This window comes from Tasmannia lanceolata, unplaced genomic scaffold (assembly GCF_043159265.1).
Source record: "Tasmannia lanceolata isolate RefF3 unplaced genomic scaffold, GAP_Taslan_0.1 ptg000002l, whole genome shotgun sequence".
Lineage (NCBI taxonomy): Eukaryota > Viridiplantae > Streptophyta > Magnoliopsida > Canellales > Winteraceae > Tasmannia > Tasmannia lanceolata.
The window spans coordinates 49,960,241-49,983,941 of NW_027518679.1; the positions used below are offsets into that span (position 1 = coordinate 49,960,241).

Below are 23,701 nucleotides of genomic sequence, written 5' to 3' on the forward strand. Positions count from 1 at the left end.
GTACAACTGCGATTATAGAAACCATTATCTTGGTTGGCATTATGTTTCCGCCAAATTTTCTCTTTTTTATCTCTTCGATGTAAAAGTTTTGTTGACTCTAGTAGTTAGCCTATCTATTTGATTTGAGGTCCACACATATAGAATATAGAAAACTAGCTTGTTTAGTTCTTGTGTTTATCGAACTTAGGTTTGAAGAATATCTAGATTGAAAACTTCAAAGAAAAAAATAGTGCGAGTCAGTGGAAATATTACATCTTAATAAATCAAGTCAGCAGTAGATGGAACTATGGAAGTGTGGGTGGGTGGGGGGTGGGGGGGGGTGGGGGGGGGGTGTTCATGGTATGAGAGGTTATCATGGTTTTAAATTTCCATCGAAAGCAACACGAAACGACCGAAATGTTTCTGTTTCCATCTCTACAGAAACCAAAATTGAAATGACCGAATGCATAAACCAAATTGTAAGTGTAAAGTGGTATACTATATCATTATGTATTACATAATTATATTTATATGAATTGCATGCTGCGAAATGTGGTGCATGTATTATGTATAAATATTTGTATGAATTACATGTGAAATTTGGTATGTATTAAATTATCAGACATGCTCGACAGTACAGGTTGCTAGGTGTTCGATGTTTTTAAACCATTATGGTTTGTTGTCTTGCTTATGCGATGATTTCTAAGTGTGTATTTATGCTTTATTTATATGAATTACATTATGTTTTTAATCAGTAATGTTTTTAAACCATTATGGTTTGTGTTGTCTTGCTTATGTGATGGTTTCTGTGATTTTGCAGGATTTCCACTGAAATTTCCAACCGAAATTGAAACGTTTCTGTTCTCGTGGTGACCGAAACCAAAACTGAAATGTAAAACCTTGGAGGTTATTGGGGAGGGAGTGGCACTTTGAGTGGAAGATTTTTGCCAAGGATCTCTATCTTAGGTTTATTTAATAGAATTCCCATGGGCATGCATTATCTATGATACCCCCGATAGGGATATGGACATGGACAAGGGTATTACACAACTCGTTATTTTTCAAAATATAGGACATGGATCCGGATACAGGTATTACATGCCATGAGATAAGACACAGGTATTACATGCCATGAGATAAGACATAAGATATCTATATCTACAAGTAGAATATCGTAGATTAATTAGATTTTAACTTAGACGGTGAAATTAATAATAAATTTAAAATAGCACTTGTGTGAAACTCACGTACTAAAAAGTTAAAATATCAAATATAAGACACCAAAAAGTAAAAACATGCGAATACATGCATATGTTTGAAGCAAGACAATTATTTGACCAATAGAAGTATCCAGGTATTGTGTCTTCTCGGACATGATATGTTGGGCCTCGAGAAGTATCCGAGTATCATAGTTCAGTGTAAAGTTAAAGGAAAGTCAACTAGACCATATAAGTATCGTGGAAGTTAATAAGTTTATTAGTTGCTAATATTGACATGACGTACTAGAAATTTGAAACTTTTTGAATGCTAGGAAACCTAACTTTCATCATAAGTAGAAACATAAGATATTTGGCAAATACTATCTTAACATTTGGGATTATTTTCCATCTATTGTCTGAACCTATGTCACGCCTTGTTTTTTGAAATATACTACATTGGAGTTTTCAGTAAGGGCTGTTTGTAGAAAGTAGCATTGGTATATGAATAGGAATATCTTGTTACCATTCCCTCTAAATACCTAAGCTTCTCATATTTCTTAAGGGAATTGCTAGCGTCCATCGCAAAAGGGTTTTCGTGGCTGGTCTGTCTCACATCAGACCAGCCACCTCATTAATGAAGACAACAGCCTTTGTCTCCATTCACGAGGTGGCTGGTCTGACGCGCAACAGACCAGCCGCGAAAAGCCTTTTGCCATGGAGCTTAGCAAATCCCATTTCTTAATATAGGCCAGTTAGCCTTACGTGATTCGTCAAGATGTGAAGGTCTTAATACTATCTCTGACTCAGATGAGAGAGAAGGGAAATAGGGGGATCAGGGGAGGGGATTCTCGTTCTTGCCCAAACCTCCAATCCTACGGGGCATTAAATTAATAAAAAACTTTGCTTTGATTGTATACAGAAAGGGCCCAACCTCACTCGTCGACAAGACGAGAAGATTGACTTAAGATTCTATTTGGTCGCTCAGCTATCTCACCTAGGCAGTGAAGGAAGGACGGTATGGGGACAGTTTTGCCTTTGCAACGCTCGAGTGCTTTCACCAGGCATCACTTAATATTTGGACAAAATTCTGGTGGCTACAGGAGATTGATTTCGAGCATGTATGCATCTAAATCATTTGAAAGGAATTCATTTATCCTGCTTTCTCCCTATCTATGTGTGATATGTAACTCCAACAAACTTAGTTATGTGAAAATTGCACGTATTCTTTCTGTTGGGAAATGATGCCGAAAGAAGGATACCCATAACATCGTCAGAGATCATCTTGTAGATTTTGGTTAATGCCTAATGTATAGTTTTTGCTTTTGGTTAGGCTTTTACTTGTTGCATAGTTTTGGTTCGTCTTGGGTCTTGTGTCATTTTCTTGGCCGAAGTTAATGCCAAATTGTTCAAAGAAACCACAGGACTTCTTCCACATTGAAAGTTTTTCTTGAATATGGATTATATTCTACATTACATCAGCTTTATCTTGCAACTAAGGAGTAAAAAATATTGTATATGTCATTGGACCAAAATTGTGTGTTGTCCTTGCCATGCTTATGTACAATGAAAATTAGATAATGTTTGAATTTCTCTGTTGGAGACTTTAATCTGCTCGACATCACCATCTTTTGGAAGGGCTGCCCTAACATGTAATTGTATTCTTTCACCACTTGCAATGATTTATTTGTTCATTATTTATGATAGTACGATGTATCATATTGGTGTGGTCTCTAACTCTTTCCAATGTTTCAGGAGCTGAATGTTGTTAAACGTGTGGGTATTTATGAGATGTTGTGTAGTCAATTGATTCCTCGTGAAGATGGTGTAGGACTTGAGGGACCAATTGCTCATAAATTTTCCAAGAGTTTCGCATGTGAAGTTGATGTAGAACTCAAGGAAGCTAGTGCTTATGGAAAAAATTCTGAGAAATGTGGAGGGAATTCGGCGTATGTATACGATGATAATAGTACGATAAAACGGAGGAATTACGAATGTAATGCAGAACCAGTTACGAGTATTGTAGATATGTGTCTCTCGTTACAGGACATATTGCACAAGTAAGTAAATTTTCTGTGTCTCTCTCTCCCTTTTCCGTGGGTGCAATTCCGTGTTATACGGGATGCTATTGAAGAGTTTCTTCAAGGGATCAAATTCTGGATGTTCCCATTGTTTATATTTTACTTCAATGGTCACAAATCTTGGGTAGGCTACCTTGTGAATTAAAGGCATGTTTGGAAAAGGTGAAAAAATTTTAGTGATTTTTTTTTTTTTTTTGAAAAACAAAATTTCCATGGGGCTGTTGTAGTCTTGAATTTCTTAATAGCAGTATCTATCATAAATAAATTCTCTAGCATGTTACTCATTACCATCGAAGGGTTTAGTCGTGCACTTGAAAGATAGCCCAAAAAGTTTATTCAATTATTTCTAGTATTGAATTGAGTCAATCATCCACTTTGGTATCTTATTGAACAAAAATGGTGATATTGTTTCTTCATTGATCAATAATTTCAAGTTTGGTAGTGCCTTTTTGGTAAATATTATTTCAGATAAAAATTTGCCTACTAAAAAACTTACAAAGTCTTACCTGAAATATTTTTTCCATAAAAGGATGGGCTAAATCTTTGTAAAATATTTTTTTTACAAAGTCTTACCTAAAATATCTTTGTAAAATATTTTTTACAAAGATCGAGATCATGATTGAAGCAATAAATAAGCCAAAATAGAATACTATTTCCAATGCAGCATGATACGATTGATTAGCTGGTGTTTCAAAATTTAATGTTTGTTCATTAGAAAAATTTAAAACCACATCCGAAACTCCCATTGAGACAAAAATAGAACCTCCTGCAGTGTACAAATTGAAGACAGCGGGAAGGGTGGAGAAGGAAATGGGAACAAGAAAGGAAATGTTAAATGAGGCTAGAAAGAAAGGGATATGAGAAGAAAGAGGGGAGGTGGAGAAAATGATGTAAGAAGTAGGAAGGATAACGGGGTGTCGGCTTATAAACTCAACCCAGAGGGGAAGGGGGGAGTAGAGGAGGAGAAGATAAAAGAAAGATATGGGTTTAGGAGTAGAAACTTCATTTACTCATTGCAAAGCATGAAAGAAAAGTTCCATGAGGCTACACACATATAAGAAAATAAAGAAAATTAGAAAGTTCTAAAACTTTAAACAAAAACCCATTTTGGACAAAAATACCCTCAAATGACTTAAAGAGTCTCTTCCAACTTAAAATTTCATAATACATGGTGGGGCCTATGTAAAACGCTATAACTCAAAGAACTTATGTAATTTTGATAAAGAAAGACTACTACCCCCATGATTTAAAAAGACTTAAAAAATTCCTAAATGGCACTTCAAAATTAAAATATAGGCTCTAAGACATCAAACTCCCCCACTTGAAATTATTCAACCTCGTTGAATATTATGATCAGCTTAACAGGTGGGAGTTTGTCACCTCTGATCCTAGCACACTCTGCAATTGGTAGGCCCTTCCAGTAGATTGTATTTCCAATGCACAAGAAGCTTTGGACAATTGTGGTGTCGGTTGGAAATAATTTAATCATAAGGTCTGCCTGCAATGCACTCCTTGTGCCATGAGAACTTGGGTCGCCCCCTTGTAGTGGTTTTATAATTGAATAAAAGTCACAAAACATTAAGAGGTGATGGGGCATAGTTAAAATAGGGTTGCATTTATGATCAACCTTTTTTAAATTACTAGTGAAATTAATTTCACGACCACAAGTATCCCAGCTTACCTACCGAAATAGAAAAAGTAAAGAAAAAGAGGGTTGATTCCACACTTCTTTGTGTCTAGTCTTCAACAAATATATTTTCTTAACAAACAATTCACCCAAGTTTCCCGAAACACTTCATTGAAGGATATTGATAGTGCTTGAAAGCAACCAATGATAACATTGTACATGGTGGTATGTAATCATAGCTGGGCTTGATTACCATGGAAAATAATTATTGTTTCTTGCTAGTTGTATGCATGGTACCAAAAAGCATGTCCATTCGTCCGAAATATTTCGGTTTCCATGAATCCCAAAATGAAATTGCACCGGTTTCTACAATTACAACATTTTGGTGTGAAATTTTGGCCAATTCATTGCATTTCGATTTTGTTTCGGTCATTTTGATCGAAAAGTTACAATGTGACTATGGAAGAATATATAATTATATAGGGAATTGCTAGCGTCCATCGCAAAAGGCATTTCGAGGCTGGTCTGTCAAGACAAAAGTGGCTAGTCTGACATGCAACAGACTGGCTGCGAAATGCCTTTTGCGATGGACCCTATCAAATCCCAATTATACATAGGGAAATGATTTCTGCGCTCAAGTGTTTTGATAAACATGCACTCCACTTGTTTGTCGTGTGATATTTAAAGGGATGTCAGAGGATGTTACGGTTCTCAAAAGGCTCTTAAAACCCTTTAAATACTACACGACAAACAAGTGGAGCGCTTGTTTATCAAAACACTTGAGCTCTGAAATCATTTCCCTATATATATTACATTATTTTGGTGAAAAATCTTGTAAAATCACGGGAGCATATGGAAACATAAGCAAAAACTTCAATAATGCTAGAAAATATTTTTTTAGTATTAAAAATAATTAATTTATTGTGTTGAAAATATTATAAAATTATAAATATTATTTAGATAAAAAATCAGAATGCACAAGAAATTTTTTTTCGAAAATTAAAAAATTTATACCTAAAGAGCTCAGAGAAGAGAATGCACAAGAATATATATATATATATATATATATATATATATATATATATATATAGAGGAAATGGTTTGTGTGCAGCTGCACAGATAAGCTATCTGTGCATGGCTACACAAACCATAGTGGGGGCCACATTTTTTGGGGGATCCAAAGCATTCATTTGGAAGGCCCTTCCATGGATAGGGTGTGTACTAAAAATCAGCCCTATAGGATCATCCTAACCCAATCAAAGTTGGAGAGGAAAATGGACAGACACTATTTCTGCCCATTTTTCCCCTCCACAAATGGCAGGGTTAGGATGATACTAAATGGCTGATTTTTGGTACACACCCTATCCATGGAAGGGCCTTCCAAATGAATGCTTTGATCCCCCCAAAAATGTGGCCCCCACCATGGTTTGTGCAGCCATGCATAGATAGCTTATCTGTGCAGCCGCACACAAACCATTTAGAGAGAGAGAGAGAGAGAGAGAGAGAGAGAGAGAAGTGTTTCTAAGCACGTGCTTAGGGAGCTCCCTAAGCACAAGTGGCTTAAAAAGCCACCGATTGGTTCGTATGGCGGGTCCACCTCTAGGGGTCCACAAAAAGTGATCGCCGCTTGTGCTTAGGGAGCTCCCTAAGCACGTGCTTAGAAACACTTTTCTCATATATATATATATATATATATATATATATATATATATATATATATATATATATATATATGAGAGAACGGTTTCTACACACGTGTAGATAAGTTATCTACACACTAGCTTAAAATACAGTGGAGGCCCACATTGTTTGGGTGATCCAAACCATTCATTTGATTGGCCCTCATATAGATAGGGTGTCCACAAAAAATCAGCTCCATAAGATCATCCTAACCCTTCGAACCGTTGAGGCAAAAAATGGACAAATTTGTGAAGGTTTGTACACGTCCATTTTACCTCCACAAATCGTAGGGTTGGGATGATCCTATGGAGCTGACTTTTTATGGACACCCTATCTATGTGAGGGCCAATCAAACGAATGGTTTGGATCACCCAAACAATATGCCCTCCACTGTATTTTAAGCTTGTGTGTAGATAACTTGTCTACACATGTGTGTAGAAACCGTTTTCTTTATATATATATATATATATATGAGAGAATGGTTCCTACACACATGTGTAGAAAAGTTATCTACACACTAGCTTAAAATACAATGGGGGCCACATTATTTGGGTGATCCAAACCATTCATTTTTAAGGCCCTCACATAGATAGGGTGTCCACAAAAAATCAGATCCATAGGATCATCCTAACCATTCGAACTGTGGAGGCAAAAATTGGACTAATTTGTGAAGGTTTAAAGACATCCATTTTACCTCCACAAATCGTAGGGTAGGGATGATCCTATGGATTTGATTTTTTGTAGACACCCTATCTATGTGAGGGCCTTTAAAATGGATGGCTTGGATCATTCAAACAATGTGGGCCCTCACTGTATTTTAAGCTAGTGTGTAGAGAACTCTCTACACATATGTGTAGGAACCGTTTTCTCATATATATATATATCGGAAAAGTGTTGCTACTCGGTCGGGTTAAATACAGTGGGGGCCCACATTGTTTGGGTGATCCAAACTATTCATTTGAAAGTCCCTTACCTAGATAGGGTGTCCACAAAAAATCAGACCCATAGGATGATCCTACCCCATCCAACAGTGGAGGGAAAAATGGGAACCTCCATTGTTGGATGGGGTAGGATCATCCTATGGGTCTGATTTTTTGTGGACACCCTATCTAGGTAAGGGACTTTCAAATGAATGGTTTGGATCACCCAAACAATGTGGGCCCCCACTCTATTTAACTTTAACCCGACCGAGTAGATAAGCTTAGCTACAAGACTGAGTAGCAACACTTTTCCGTGTGTGTGTGTGTGTGTGTGTGTGTATATATTTTTATATATATATATAGCACAATTCATACTATTTATATGTAGTATTTTATAAATAATATAACTAATGTTTCATATTTTTTTGTTGAAAACAATCATCTAGCTTTCAAAAAGATTAACAAAATCAATGCTTGTGCAGATTTACCCAAGCTCTGTTATGCATAAAATATATTGCGCGCGCACACACACACACACACACACACATATATATTTGAATGGCTAAATATATATATTAGACTCTCTCACTATTTTCTATTTTTTTAATTAAAAAGGTTTTTCTTCCATTTAGTGTAATAGAAAAAAAAGGCTTAGTTGAGTTGAGTTGAGTTAGTGTAATATACTAGTATATGTTACATAATTACATTGGTATGAATTACATGTGAAATGTTGTGTATTTATTATATATAAATATTTATATGAATTACGTGTGAAATGGTATGCTTGAATTATTAGACATGCACTGTCAATTGGTATTCGATGTTGTTAAATTATTATGGATGCTTGTCTTGCTTGTGTGATGATTTCTAAATGTATATTCGTGCTTACTCTAACATTTTCTAAAGTTTCATCTTATATTTTCATCATTTGCATATGTTTCTATACGTTTCCGTGATTTCACTGGATTTCCTCCGAAATTTCCAACAAAAATGACATGTTTACATTTTTGTGGTGACCGAAACCGAAATATGAAACCTTAGTTGTATGCAGAAACTGACAGAGTTATGCATTTGCAAAGGACCGTGATTGCAAGTTATATTGTACATGGTTTTTTTTTATGTTCTTGGTAATGAAGTTAAAAAAAATTGATGGGAGATTCAACAGGGTCACTACAAGATCCTATAGGGAGGCGACTTCTTTTTTTCTTTTTCGTTGGATAATAAGGAGGATGTGGAGCAAGGAGAAATCACTGGCTAAAATGAAGCCAGCAAAACTATTGGACTGACCTCGTTTCCAATTATCACTTCTTGCCAGAATACTAGTGCGATAAAAGATGTTTTGACGGATATGCCAAAGAAAAGAAATGGTGTTACTGAGTTGAGGATTATGACTGGCTTCTATATGGTTTATGACATGATTGATGGTCAAAATTGTTTACCTAAATAGCAAGGAATTACTTGAGAACTTGTACGAATCACAATGATGTTCTTCTGTACATATTAATGTTCATTGCTTGGTCTTAGGAAGCTCTTAGTAAGAGACTACCTCTAATATCATGAAAGGTTTGATATGAATTATTTTCATGTTACAATTGTGTAGTAATTGAGTTATATATAAATTTAGGCTACTACCGCCACAATTCTCCTATATTTGAGTAACAAGAACTAAAATATATGAAATAGATATATGCTTGAAATAATCATGAAATATAACATTTTTAATGCCTTCATTTTCCCATTACGTGGAGTTTGTTTTATGAATCTTCTTGAGTAGGTATACTCTGAGGATCTTCTCTCACATATTATCAGTAGCATTCTGTGTTTCATGTATTAATAATTTTTTGAAGTAGCTAAAGTTAGAGCTGCCTTGAGTGTGTAGGTACAAACTAAATGACTATCTAAATGGTGATGACAAATCTGTTTTGATGAATGCCTTGCTTTTCCATCCGAGAAGAAATGCAAAGATGGGAACGGGACCTCAAGAAATAAAGGTAACACAAAAAACATTAGAAGTATGAAAGAAAATGATAGTTTTACATTCATGGGAGAAGAATTCTTGGTCCTAAGATTACTCTTTTTATTATTCTTCTATTTTTCATTGAATTTTCTTCATGAACATATAGAGTCTTTGATGGAAGATTTCTCTTGGGCTGCTCAATTTCAAATTATGATAAGTAGTTTTGAAAAAAAAATCACACGACAAAATTCAGTAGTTGGTTAGTCAAGAATTGACATGTACCTCGCCATCGAAAATCACTATAATTGTCATCATAAAATTACATAGATTTTTTTTTACCATGTGACTGCATTAAGAACCCAAATGTCATGTATTCAAGTTGTTGGGGTTAATTTATTTTCTTGTGTTCATTTAAAAAAAAAATTTATTTTCTTGTGTTTAGTATAATTTTTATCAGTGCATCGTAACTTAGAAAAGTAAGAGCAGAGTGTAGTTGCTAGATCTAGCGCAAAGGCTAAGTACACTGCCATGGCTAAGTACACGGCCATGGCGCGCACTGCCTGTGTGCATGGATTTAAATTTTGGCCGAAACTGAATTTTCAGCCAAAATCTGGGACAAAAAAAAAACAATTAATTAATAATTTCCATTCAGATACTCTCAGTGGCAACAAATAGCTGATCTCATTCGGATACTCTTTCATTTGATAAAAAATACATACTCATCCTTCATACATTGAGGGAAAGTTACCTAAAGAAGTCTTTATTTTATAGGCATGGGGTGTTGATTAGTAAATACTTGAGATATATAATCTGTAGAACGCGGGAATCGATTATATTTGCTTGTTACTTGGGATGTAAATATTTGGTTAAACCTATCTTATTTTCGTGTAGTCTTTTATTGTTTTGGACAGGTTCTTGTATGTAATGACAAATGTTTTAAGTTGGCTTATCTTATGTTACCTTAAAGCACATTTTGATCAGATTTCTCCACCCTTCTTTCTAATTTCACCTAGACGAAAAATTCTTGCATTATACTGGTACAAGATATCAGTTGTGAATTAAGTAAAATTCAGAAAATCCACTTCTATGCTCTTGCCTGATGGATCGCCGTGCTTTGTTTTCATATTGTGACAGATTGGGTACAATCCATTATACCCAGAATCCCGGTGTTTTATTTTGGTCAGAAATGATGGAACATCTGAAGATTTCTCCTACCGAAAGTGTGTCATTGGTGCTGCAAACCAAATTTCACCTCAAGTTGCAGCCTTGTTTCAGAATATGTTTTATAGAAGACATAAGTAATCTATTCCTTCTTTCAGGGAGGAACTGTAGAGTTGTAGGCAAAGTATTCATTCTGGCAAATATATACTTATGAGGGGTGTTGTACATTTGGAGAATTGGGTGCTAACTTATGTGGTCATATATGCTATACCCTTATTTATGCATTTGAATTCAGGCAATCAGCATCTTCACAAGCACCGGACATGAAGATCTATGAAATTATTCTTCCAGAGCTCTGGTTATGGAGGCTTCTAAGGCTTTTCTGATTTCATTTGACTCCAGAATTAGATTATTGTTCCTAGTCAGATATGTGCAACACTTTTTCCTTACAAAGGAGATAGTCATCTACCATTTGGGGGGCACAAATTTTGTAACAATTTTGCCTAATCTCATGATGTATGTTGAATTTCATCTGTCAATATAAGCTTTATTTTCCACCTTGGAAGTATGATTGACCTTATAACAGTTTGGAGGTTGGGCCTTTGATTATCGGCCCAAGTATTCAAATGAAAAAAATTAAATGGTTTAAATTTTATTTTATTTTTGTGACTCAGGTTAAGGCTGAAATCACATGTAGCTTTGTTTGCTTTCATATGCCAATGGGGTTCTACATCAAATTTTCAATGGGCTTGCTTCACCATGCACTTTTCTTGTTCCATGGCACCATTATCAGTTAAACAGTTATGTACGGGTGGTTGTTAGATTTTTCTAAACAAAATGCCTTTTGTAGGGTCATACAAAGGCTACTAAAGGCTTCAGAAGGGGAATGATGCAAGGAGAAGATAATATTATCTGAAGAGCATGAAAAGCCTGATGTGGGTTCCACACATTATGTCCACTTAATCCAATCCTTACATTGAATGATCCCACTGTGGAGATGGCAGAGAAGACAGAGACTTACCATAACAAGAGCTTCTCATAGTGCAATAGGTGAATTTCCCAATTAAAAATTATAGTTTTGCTTACTATTAAGGCATGGGAGAATGATATAATGAGAAGGCATGACACTTGAACTGGGCCCACCCTTATGAAGTCGGTGCAATCCAGACCTTTCATCAAGGGCCCACAACTATAGATGTCATGAAATGAAAAGTCCTTTGTTCAAACATCTCTTGCCATTCGATTACAAAACTTCATTGTGGATCGTTGCTCATTTTCTCTTAATCTTCCATTTCCAAGCATTTATCTGACAGTTGGGTCATCCATAGGGCCTACCAATTGAAGGGTCAAGATCATGCTAATGTCATATGAGTGGGTCCAAGACACAGGACAGGCTTTTCGTGCGCTTCCCATATTTAGGCTTCTCCACAGTATCCTTTCTCTTAATATCTCAACTAATTTTCTTTTGAAGAATGCTTCAGTCGTTTAGAGACTGTATTGGCCTTTTAAAACTCGTTTTTTTTGTTGTTGATAAAGTTAACGATTGATTAAAATAACAAGGATGGATTACAAGTGCACTTCGGGTGTAAAGATTCCCCAAAAATAAAGATTACTAGAAGCTTCTAACTTGACAGGACGGTCGACCAAATTGTTGGTACGCGAGAAAAAGAAATAGAACCATATGCACACAAAGATCTTTTATCTCATCCAATAAATTGGCGAGTCTCCACGGACTTAGCCCACAAGACTGTATTTGAAGAGTCGCTCTCCACTTCCAACCTTCCTTCCATCCGGATAATAAAGATAGACAATCCTTTGTGGAGAGCACGAAGCTCGGCATAGAATCTCCAATTCGAATAGGTCCAGCAAAAGAATAGATGATGTTGCCCAAAGAATTCCTAGAAACACCGCCTATGACTGCCATGCCTGGGTTGCCATGGGAGCAACCATCGACATTGAGTTTGATGACATTTGTAGGAGGAGGTGGTTTCCACTTCGCTACCACTTTAGCTTTAGGAGCACTACCTTTCAAAATCGTATCCCAATTCCTTATCACAATGTCCGTCGAGAGTCCTAAAAAGGAGTGTTGTTGTAGAGCCAAATGAACCACTGTAAATTTCTTATTCCAAACTATTCGCAGGAGAGAGGAGCATTTGTCTTCGAAAATTCCTCTCCTTCCAAATAATCTAGATGACAGCAAAAGGTGTGACATGCCATGCCTTTAGACCAAGAGAAACGAAACCCGTTATTCTCCAACTCCTCGATAAGTCTTGGATCGAATAAGAGAAAACCCAATCAACCCCAAACCATTTGAGAATTTGACTCCAAATGGATGAAGCCATTCTGCAATGGATGAAAAGATGTGAGGATCACCCAAGAAATGAAAAAAGTGATTTTACTGAGAAAACACCGCTTGATTCGGGTGCCCATAGTCTTCAGTCAGGCTGATTTCCTCAGTACTCCAATCTGCAAAGAAGGTTGGTATAACATATAGTTTCTAGACAATTCTAGTCTCCACACCACCCTTCCCTCCACCATTTTGAAGCACTCAGATACCCTTACATTTTTATTCCCTACAATCCTAAAGAGGCTCGGAAATTCATGGGACAATGGTATAATGCCTAGGAAAAATTGCCAATGGGGACACACCAAAATACAAGAATTGTGAACGTGGAACACAATTTTGAAAAATTGTTAAGGAGGGTTGATAACTCCCTTTTTGAGAATTTGATAACCCCGTTTAGAGGGTTGATAACCCCCATTTTGTCCCTCGCTAACAATGTTTCAAAACTGTGTCCCCCGTTCACAATTCTTGTATTTTGGTGTCCCCCACTGGCAATTTTTCCTAATACCTAACCATCTATCACTCCAAACCCCACTCTTCCCATCCCCCACGCTAAATATAATCCCCTGAGTGAAAATATTATGAAGTGAGAAAATGGACTTCCACGCCCCCAAGCCAAGACTTCAAAACTTGTTTGCACTTTAGGAATGCTGGAGGAATGCTGGAGTGAGCTCAACCTTTTGTAGTGCAATGAAGCAAGTCCATCCGGGTGGGTCCCACCTTGGACACTAGATTGGTCAAAAAGCATATTGATCGAGATGATCTCAACCGTCCATTCAAAGAGCTCAAGGAAAAGTTGATTTCGAGCGTTCAAGATCCTAGGCAGGGCCCAGAAGCGGACAGCATGGATCAACCAAAAGTGGGGTAAAATTTATGCCTATTTTTCCACTTAAAAAATGGGAGTAAAATTTGTTTTACACCCATTTTACATCGAAAGACACATGGCGTCAATGATCAACATGTTAGAATGTATTAGATGAGATCCATAGAGAACTGACTGTTGGATCAGTATGGTGGTAGATTAGGAAGTTATTTTTAGTTAAATATTTTGAAATTTAAACACAAACAGTTATAGTTAGTTATGTTTTATGTAAACTTCTTGTTAATGGTATCTATAAATAAAATCAAAAGAAACCCAAGTTGGCATTAGTTTTCTCCCTATTCTCATCCTATATTCAGACATTAACATGGTTTCAGAACCTCACAAGTCACAATCGGACCTTGAACTGATTACTACTATTTCGATCTGTCCTAGTGGTGCTCTCTTCTCTCGTGAATGTAAGAACACATGATCAGATGGACATGGAAATTAATACAAGGCTCTTTCCCTGTGAAAGAAGACAAGATCATCTTTCCCCTATAAACAACTAATAGACAATGAATACAAGAATTCTAGAAAGAAAAGTTCCATAGAAGAGCTCCTTCCTGTGTGTTTTAAGGACTTTAAAACATTAATAACTTACCACGAGTGGTATCCAAGCCAAGCAACTCATTTTCTTTGGAGAAACAAGAAACATATGACTTTATTTTTCTTTTAATATTCTCATTAAAACATCTTCCCATAAACCCAAAATTCTACCAGTCTTATTAACATTGACACATAAACCAGTTTAAAGATTAAACATAACCTTAATCGCATTCCCACCACGAGCGCTGGTTTCAAATGCCGCTTCTACCTCTCCCTGAGAGAACCCAAACCTGTGTGTTATAAGAGGCTTGACGTCGATCTTTCCACTGCTCAAAAACTCAAGGCAAAGAGGCCAAGTGTTCTTATACCGAAATATACCCACAATGTCAACCTCTCTGCAATCAGCAAACCAAATAACTAAACAGAATCAACATACTGACCCAATTACAGAACAAAAGTAAGCAACAAGTCTACTAATGTTATAAGGGTGAGGCTTATTGTGGCAAAAAAGAAAACCATGGAAATCAAATACCTTGCAGCAGCTGCGGTAAGAGGGACGGTCATCTCATCATGACCCATTCCTACAAGGCAAACTTTCCCACCAGCACGGGTAGTCCTCAGAGCTGTCGACATGGTTTTGTTAAAACCCACACAATCAAAGGCAACGTCTACTCCAGTCCCCATAGCTTTCTGAATTTGAACTACTTCATCATCTATATCCTGACCGTACATTAGTCATCATCTATGAGTAAGAAATTTATTCAAGATTGACAAAGGCATTTAGCTGGAGCACAGTTTTAAATTTTGGTTTCGGTTTTGGTCATAAACGATGAAATCTTGACTGAAATCTTGTAAAATCATGAAAACATTTCGGTACAAAATCACAGCCGAAATCCAAGCAAGATTCTTCACCACTGATTATTCTTTTTATTTTTGTCCTTTTTAGAAATATTTTAAAGGAATCACGTGTGGATCTTCTCTTTTATGCGAGTGGAGTTAATTTTTGCTAGGGTGTCTGTCGAAATGTCTTTGTTTTTTAACTGAAAAGTTGCATGTTTCATATAGTTCAACCGAAACATTATTGAAATCCTGAGATTTCGGGCAAAATTCCAAATTTTCAGATGAAATCTTGGATTCTGAATCCAAGCGGATTTCGTTTCGGTAGCAGCTGAAACAAAATGTTTTGGTCTTTCGGCTGAAATTTAAAACCACGAATAGGAGTACTTGTAGTTTGAAGGTGTAAATGGTGTCATATGTGATGAAACTAGATTATCTTGAAATACAGTAGAAAGAAGTAAGCTATGCGGTGGATCTGAAATGGCAAAGAGAATAAACTACATATGCACTAGACTGCAGTTTAAAAAAATCTACAGCAATGTAAGACAGTTCCAAAATATAATCTGATCTTCAATTAGACAATAGAGGCAAATTATATTACAAGAAAAACCATGCAAGAAATCATAAGTTTTGTTTTCAACTACTGGTTGTTATTCTTCTATTTTACATATGAACTACAATATGACCAAGACTTGAACACAAGACTACTACATAACAGCAAAACACATGTTATTGCACCCATGGTTTTAAATTTTCACCGGAACTGATATGAAACATTTCTGTTTTCAAATCCACCGAAATGCATACTGAGACTAAAACATCATAAATGACTATCTTCTTTATATGATGGTGTCTGTGTGTATTTGTTCTTATTCTAGCATTTCCTAAAGTTTCATCTTAAAATTTCACCACTTGCATATGTTTTCATGCGTTTTCGTGATTTTACAGTATTTTCACTGAATTTCTAACTGAAACCGAAACGTTTCAGTTTACATGGCAACCGAAACTGAAATTCAAAACCTTGATTGTAGCAACAAGAGGGGTCTAGTAACAACTAATATTCAGCTTCCTGCAAGAACTTATGACAAATTATAACTAGTCTTTTGGGTGGCGGCGGGTAACTTTGAACAGGAAACATTTCTCACTGAAGTATAAATAGTGTTAACATGGAAGGAGAAAGGTACACTAGGTAAAACCTGAATATTTGTAGAAACTTTAACAAAGTGATCCACACCAAGGGCCTTTGCTACTGATAAACGGCTGTCATCAACATCCACTATAACGATTCTAGGGGCTCCGAAAGCACGAGCTGAAAGCATAGTAACGAGGCCAATGGGACCAGCTCCCATTATCACCACATTTGTCTCCGGGCCCACACCAGCACGACGGCAAGCATGGATCCCCACACTAAGGGGCTCGCACATTGCACCTTCCTCCAGGCTCACATTATCAGGCAGCTTAAAACACAAATCGGCGGGATGCACCACCTGATACAGGAGAATTAAAAGAAAAAATGACTCATTATCACTGCTTATAACAGCTATACAGAATAAAGAAACAATGTACTCTACCAGAATACAATGGACATACAAATATACAATACATAAATACCAGTCTTATGCATAGTTACAAAAATCTCGGAATAATTGAAAACATTTTGGAAAAAAAACCCAAATTTTGTATGCCCTGTTTTGAACACAAAAAAATCTCGAATAATTCAAAAAATTAAATCAAATTTCTGAATTAAACCTGAACTTTCCAAATGAAAAAATAAATTTTATTACTATAAATTTTGGATGTACTATCTGTAAATATCACCAGAAATTAAAAATTATTGAGAGATAATGTCGTAAACACACATAATCGTCTAGCAAACACATGCACTAAACAATCCTTCTGTGTTTTTTTGTTGTTTCTTTTTAGAAAATGAAAAATGTATTGTGAATAGAATAGCACTTGTCCTTTTTCCCAATATTTTTTACTTAACTCTTCCCAGATGTTACCGAATTTTTTGTACATTTGATTTCCCGAATTATTCCCGAATCTGAACATTGTAACTAAGATCCTAATCTACATGTATACATATAATAACAGCTGTGTTGTGCACCATATACACAAGTTTTTTCTAATTGTTCCCATCTGGCAATGCTTGTAAATGATGTATTGTATACAGGGAAAGCATAGCCATAGCACAGTTGTAACACATGTATCAGGGGGTGACTGGATGTAAATGTCTGGATATTTTTTTTATTTCCTGAAGGCCACGTTTGGATACCCACAATATTTAGATTTGGATTTCTCACATTTGCAGTTGAGATTTGGAACTGGATCGGATCCTTCGATTTCCAAATCAGCTACAACAGTGAAAAAAAAATCTGTTTTTCAAATCTTTTCTGCGAGACATTATTTGGAAATCCATATTTGTGGCAATTACCTTCACCCTCACTGCTTCTCGACCTTGCTGCAGCAACAACAAAACGCCCATCCCTCCCTCCCTCTCTCGTACAACATGAGCATGAGGATGATTGATGTATTTTGTATCCAAAACTCAAATCCAAATCCAAATACAAAAACATGAGGTATCCAAACATGGACTGAGAGAATTTGTCTCTTAATTACCAAGCAGACATAACAGTAGTGGGATGAAATTTGTATAAATAACCAGTTAAGATTCACATTTTAACAAAAATTGATATCTATAATCGTAGCCTCGTAAACACGGAAAACATATACACATGGGAAATAACAATCATCAACGAAACAAAGGTTCTTGTAGTTCAGAATTGAAGCAACTGTTAGAGCTCAATTAGTATGAAGTTTTTGAATGTGGAGTAACCTGATTGGCAAGAGAACCATGAAATGGAGGTGTTGCAAAAAACTTCATCTCTGGGCACAGATTGTATCGACCACCTTTGCAATGATCGCAGTGCCAGCAGCTGATTCCGGGCTCTAAAGCTACACGGTCACCTGCAACCAAAGTCTTTACCTCACTGCCAACCTCTTCTATAATCCCCGCACACTCATGACCAATTACCATGGGTTCTTTGACAATGAAATCCGCACATCGCATGTGCTGCCACAAAGAATCACCAAAGGAATCAATGATGGTTCATAGAGACTTGGCAATGTCATCAATCAGATTAAAGATGTGTGTTTATATTGAGGGTTCTCTTTTTTTCTTATTCCTAGAAGTGTCAACGATTTGGCGGATTTCCTAGCCAAATTGGGCGCTTCTAGTAACTCTTTCTTTGAGGGGTAATCACTCCCCTCCGAAGTGAACTTGTAATTCTCATTTTTATTAATGAAATTTAATAGTGGTATCTATTTCAAAAAAGAAAAAAAATATGCATCACCAACACTGTTATAAGACTCAATCAAGTACTCAAAACATTTGCCAAGTAAACTCGACTCAATCAAGGTACTGGTGAAGTCAAATGGGAAGCCAGTTCTCTTAAACCAGGAAAAACAAAAATTGCACAAATGCATTGAATACAATTGAACTGAAGCCCTCATTGTATCCAAGTTGAGTTTTCCAGTTTTTTAAAAGAATATGAAGAAACCTGACATAGAACAAGCTGTTCTGTAGTTTATAAATGTGCAGATAAAACAAGGCAATATGGAGGGTCTAAAACTACAAATGACCATAACTTTTAATCCGACTGTTGTATGGAGGCTTGTGCTATGTACAGTTGGAACAAAAATTACATGAATGCGTTAAGGACCTGTTTGGATTGTAGGAATTTTTCAGAAAATTTTGGAGTAGAATTTTTTTCCAGAATTTCCTACCTTTCCAATTTTTTTTATTACATGTGAAAAATTACACCTCAACCATCGCAGGACATTCATTTTATTATGATAATTCTCTATATACTGCATAGTCATATCATTTCCCTCTAAATTGTGAAATAAAAAATTCCCAAGAAAAAATTCCTCAAGAAATGTTTTTCTTGCAATCAAAACAGGGCCTAAATAACATGAACTCAAGCCCTCATTGAATCCAAGTTGAAGTGCCAAGTTTTTTAAAAGAATAACAGTAAATCTAACATAGAACAAGTTGTTCTGCAGCTTATAAATGTGCATATAAATAAAAGGCAATTCAGAGGGTTAAAACTTCAAAAAACCATAACTTTTAATCTGACTATTGGATAGGGGCTTGTGATATATAGTTAGAATTATCTCGGTGAACTCTACAAGGGCACGATCCACCATAGATCATCCAGAAAAAAGCCGAAAAATATGTAGATATCTCACTTTTTTTTATTTATTTTACTATTTTTAGTAAGTTTGGATCTTAAACAATTTTGAGGTTTTTTGAGTTCATTATTTTAACACAGTTTTAGGATTTTTACTATTGTTTGCAAAAGTAATATGATGGGTGAAGTTTAGGATATTGGGAGTCTCTGACTTATACATATGGGATTGTAATCCCAAATGAAATTAGTTATAGAATTTATATTATCCTTATTGCTATTACTGAAAATGAAATTTTCACTGAAAATATAGGAACTTAGGAAGAACCCTCATAAATCCTTCAACAGATGAATCATTAAATTGTAAGAACAGTTGGGTCTTAACCAGAAAATTGAGGGCTCTATGTTGGATTAGGTTAAAGCCAATATAGTTCAAGATAAAAGAACATAGCCATCTATTTTAAAAAAATAGTTACCACCAAGACTTGAGAAAAAATATTTTACCTTGAGATAATGAACATCACTTCCACAGATACCCACTGCCTTCATCCGAACCCTCACTTCATGGGGGCCTTAAAAAAAAGTGTAGAACCCACTAAATCATTATTAAAGAACAAGTGGTAGGCGTGAGAAATTAAAAAACAAGAAAAATAAAAAGAAAATAGGATTATTTTCCCTTGCCTTGTTTGAATTTCAAGATTTTTTTTTGAGAAGTTTGGTAAAGAATTTTTTTCCATAATTTGCTGTTTTAAACAAAAAGTAATTTGTACCACCAGAGTTACCTTTAACTTATAATGATATTACTTTAATTTCTTGCACACAGAGAGAGAGAGAGAGAGAGAGAGAGAGAGAGAGAGAGAGAGAGAGAGAGAGAGAGAGAGAGGCACATAACAAGCATAAGAAAAGAGTGATCAACGAAAAATAAGCACTAAAGAGACGAAAACAAGATAGAAAAAGAGAGAAGAGAAATATACATACCAAGAGGTGGGAGTTTGAAGGGTTGTATTTTGAGGGTATTAACAGCTACAAGCCAAGCTGCCATGTTCTCTTCATCATCTCCTCCTTTCCCCATTATTTTCTTGGGTTTTTTTCCAACTAAACTGATACAGAAAGAGAGAGGTGTGGAAAAAACAGTATCAAGGAAGTATGGTCCTGGAGAGAGAGAGAGAGAGAGAGAGAGAGAGAGAGAGAGAGTTAAATTTATACTTGGATTTTCTCCTTTTGAACATATCCAATTGTCATATGGAGTGTCCTGGTGCCTCTTTCCATGGTCATCTTTAGAATAAGTTCCATGGTCATCTTTAGAATAAGTACAAACTTTCACGAGATAAACTCGAATAAAAATCTCCACTCGATCCGGATAACTATCTAATGTTGCCTGATCTACTCTATCTACGTTACCTCATCTAACCGACTTGCCTAATCTCCTACCTAAACGATCCAACCGTGAGATCTTAAAATAATCAAAACTAACACCCTGTTCGTTTTGGATTCTGAGAATTGATTTTTGAGTGCAAAAGAGATATTGTTAGACTCAAAATTAAGGCCTTGTTCATTTTTAGATTGTGAGCTCAGAACTAGACCTGGCAAACGGGTGGGCCCTAGTCCGGGTGGTACGGGCCAGGTCACAAATGACCCGGAATCTTACAGGTCAAAAATGACTTGACCCGTACCCCGGCCTAGACCTGGCAAAATGGGACCTGTACCTGCGGGTACACCCGGCCCGCAGGGGTATGGTACCAATTTCATTACCCGCGAAAAAAATACCTGCACCCAACTCGTACCCGTGACCCGCGGGTGGGTCTGGCGTTGGTGCCCGCGGGTTACCCGCCATTCGGTTTTCAACTTTTTATTCTTAAGGCCTACCTACTAAACAGTAAAAAATAGACTATGTGGGTGGGCCAACAAAACAAGTCAAAGCAATCAAACTGTGACTGGTATCTTTGGTTGTACCAAAACAAACACTTGTTAAAGTAAATGAAAAATTGTATGATCAATGGGCGTATAAACATGTACTCATCATCCCATCCTTGGTATTTGATCCAACAGGTTGGATTAAATATCAAGGCTTGTAAATCCATCGTACCACCTTTATGTGTTCATACACCCATTCATCATATAATTTCTTTTGGTAAATATATATATAATTTCTTCTTTAAATTTGCCGGGTTAGCCGCGGGTATACCCGTACCCGTCCGGGTGGGTTTCAGGTTAATGAAAGGCTACCCATACCCGTGCCAGTATTTCTTACCCGTACCCGCGCGGGTTACCGGTTTGCCAGGTCTACCCCGGCCCACCCGTACGGGCCGGGTGGACCCGCAGGTCACCCAGTTTTTCCCCCCACACTATAGTAGGATGATCCAAACCGTGCATGTGATGGGCCATAACGTAAATAGGTTGTGCCCAAAAAATCATTTCCATAGGATGATCCTAGCTCTCTGATCTATGGAGGAATTGCATATTATTATTTATGGAAACCTCTATGATCGGAGGGCTAGAATCATAGGAAAATGATTTTTGGGGCACAACCTATTTACGTTTTGTTTCATCACATGGACGGTTTAGATCATCCTATGATGTGGTCTGTACAGTACCTTATGAAAAATATGGGACTATAAGGGCTTACACCATATAAAATCTCAATTATTTGGGTTTTTATAGGACCCGCAGGTCAACCCGGCCCAGCCCATTTTTGTTGGAACCTATACGGGCCGGGTCAAATTTCAATGGGTCACCAATTTAGTGACCCGGACCCTTAAATTGCGGGCGGGCCATGTGGACCCGCGAGTCTGGGTCACTTCTACTCAGAACCAGTTCGCACACCAATAATTGATTTAATTCATAAAAAATACAAATAGCCCATAATCATCAAATTCAATGATTCTGGACTGTTTAAACTGGACTGTTTAAACTGATTATGCGCTTTTAGAAAGGCGGCAGAATTAAATTAGGTCACAGAGCTTATCTTCAAAAAAAAAGAAAGGCGGCAGAATTATAAATTATAAATTACAGGGCAATTTTCCACTTATGCCTAGGGGTGTCAACAGATCACTTAGGATCGGATCCACCTTTGTCTCAGTCATGGTACATTGAAATCCCTAATCGCCGGATTCGAAGAGTGTTCTTCGGATCCTACTTCCCACGATCACAATCCATTTCAAATCGGACCGTCCATTGGAGTGTCCTAGTAGGTCCTGCTCACATTGAACACAATTAAAATTCACAAAAGAGGGCAAGGGTGAGGGTGAGCTGCAGCAGTGATGACACAACGGATTAGGGACTTAAAGTCAATGGTCAGAGAAGGTAGAGAAGAGCGTGACTAAAGACTATAGACAGATGAATGACAAAATACTAAAAATAGAAATGGTACGAAAGAAATGGATATGGCTTCTTTTAACTAAAATACCCTTGAAGTAATACTTAATGTTATAAAAAGTGGAGGGTATTTTTGTAAAATAATGTAATAAAATCGGATTTAAGACTGTCTCATGGGCTTTTATCAGTTGTCTGGATCCAATGGGTAATTTTTCTCGGATCCTATGATCAGGATCTAAAATTCGTCCTTGGATCCTTGGTAGTGTGTCTAGGTCCTGTCCATTGAACTTGATAGTCCATCGGACAGCCTGGGTCTATTGACACCCCTACTTATGCCCATCTTTTATTGAAATGAATCAATGATGAAATTACTCCATCTCTCCCTCTCTTATTAATTCAAAGTTGTTAGGTCTACTCAACCAAAAACTATAGATTCTTAGTAACATGGATGGAATACATATAGATGGAGCACTCATAATTAATGTTCTATAAATTTAGGCTACTGATATTGGCACTACCATATTTCAATAATTGCACAAATTCAGCTTGTCTTTTCTTTTTTAATTGGGTTGCGAGAGCTTTTTGGGAACTGTGATACCCTCTGATCACTCATTAGATAATAAAAGACCAAATGAGTTAGTGCAATTATCAAAATATGGTTGTGGTGATATCATTTTCCTAAATTCATAAGCTCTTATATCCTATTGCTCTAACCATGAACCAATATTGTTTCTACATTTGGTAATTTATACTCTCTCATTTCCAACACAATACAAAAATCTAGTGATATAAGTAGGCGTGGACATGGTTCCGGTTTAACCCGAAGAACCGAACCGAACCGGCCTATTTGGCTTGGTTCGGTTCGGTTCTAGGATTTGGTGGTTCAGTTCTGGTTCTGGGTTCCTGGAACCGTGAGAATGCGGTTCGGTTCTAGGTTTGGGATCCTGGAACCGAGAACCGAGTAGGATATATCCCCCCCCCCCTGCGCCAATATGGTTTCCACGAG

General features: G+C 36.7%; 2 protein-coding genes across 3 annotated transcripts in view; one reads left to right on the forward strand and one right to left on the reverse strand.

The window, feature by feature from the left end:
• The window catches only part of NRPD1A (nuclear RNA polymerase D1A), a 34,665-nt gene extending 23,507 nt beyond the window's left edge, over nucleotides 1-11,158 (forward strand). The window contains exons 17-19 of one of the 2 annotated variants that reach the window (XM_077378818.1): nucleotides 2,931-3,235; nucleotides 9,363-9,474; nucleotides 10,575-11,158. In XM_077378818.1, coding sequence (XP_077234933.1) covers nucleotides 2,931-3,235; nucleotides 9,363-9,474; nucleotides 10,575-10,742 — 585 coding nt within the window. In that variant the 3' untranslated portion in view covers nucleotides 10,743-11,158. Of the gene's footprint in view, nucleotides 1-799; nucleotides 2,297-2,930; nucleotides 3,236-9,362; nucleotides 9,475-10,574 lie in introns of those variants that run through there. The other variant, XM_077378825.1, reaches the window with a different exon arrangement.
• A 3,279-nt stretch (nucleotides 11,159-14,437) lies between these two features.
• Nucleotides 14,438-20,565, reverse strand: LOC143877098 (GroES-like zinc-binding alcohol dehydrogenase family protein). The gene is made up of 6 exons (XM_077378867.1): nucleotides 20,359-20,565; nucleotides 19,885-19,952; nucleotides 18,027-18,263; nucleotides 16,387-16,677; nucleotides 14,886-15,073; nucleotides 14,438-14,748 (listed from the first exon to the last, which is right to left on the reverse strand). The coding sequence occupies exons 1-6, from the start codon at nucleotides 20,450-20,452 to the stop codon at nucleotides 14,556-14,558; spliced, it is 1,071 nt and encodes a 356-aa protein (XP_077234982.1). The 5' UTR covers nucleotides 20,453-20,565; the 3' UTR covers nucleotides 14,438-14,555.
• Between the last annotated feature and the right edge of the window lie 3,136 nt (nucleotides 20,566-23,701).

Bases quoted from the DNA above. Each gene is read 5' to 3' on its own strand.
- LOC143877098 (XM_077378867.1), bottom strand. From the start codon at position 20,452: ATGGGGAAAGGAGGAGATGATGAAGAGAACATGGCAGCTTGGCTTGTA. The intron at 19,953-20,358 runs GTATGTATATTT...CTTTTTTTTAAG, and splicing joins CTTCAAACTCCCACCTCTTG to GCCCCCATGAAGTGAGGGTT. The intron at 15,074-16,386 runs GTTTTACCTAGT...ATGTACGGTCAG, and splicing joins AAGTTTCTACAAATATTCAG to GATATAGATGATGAAGTAGT.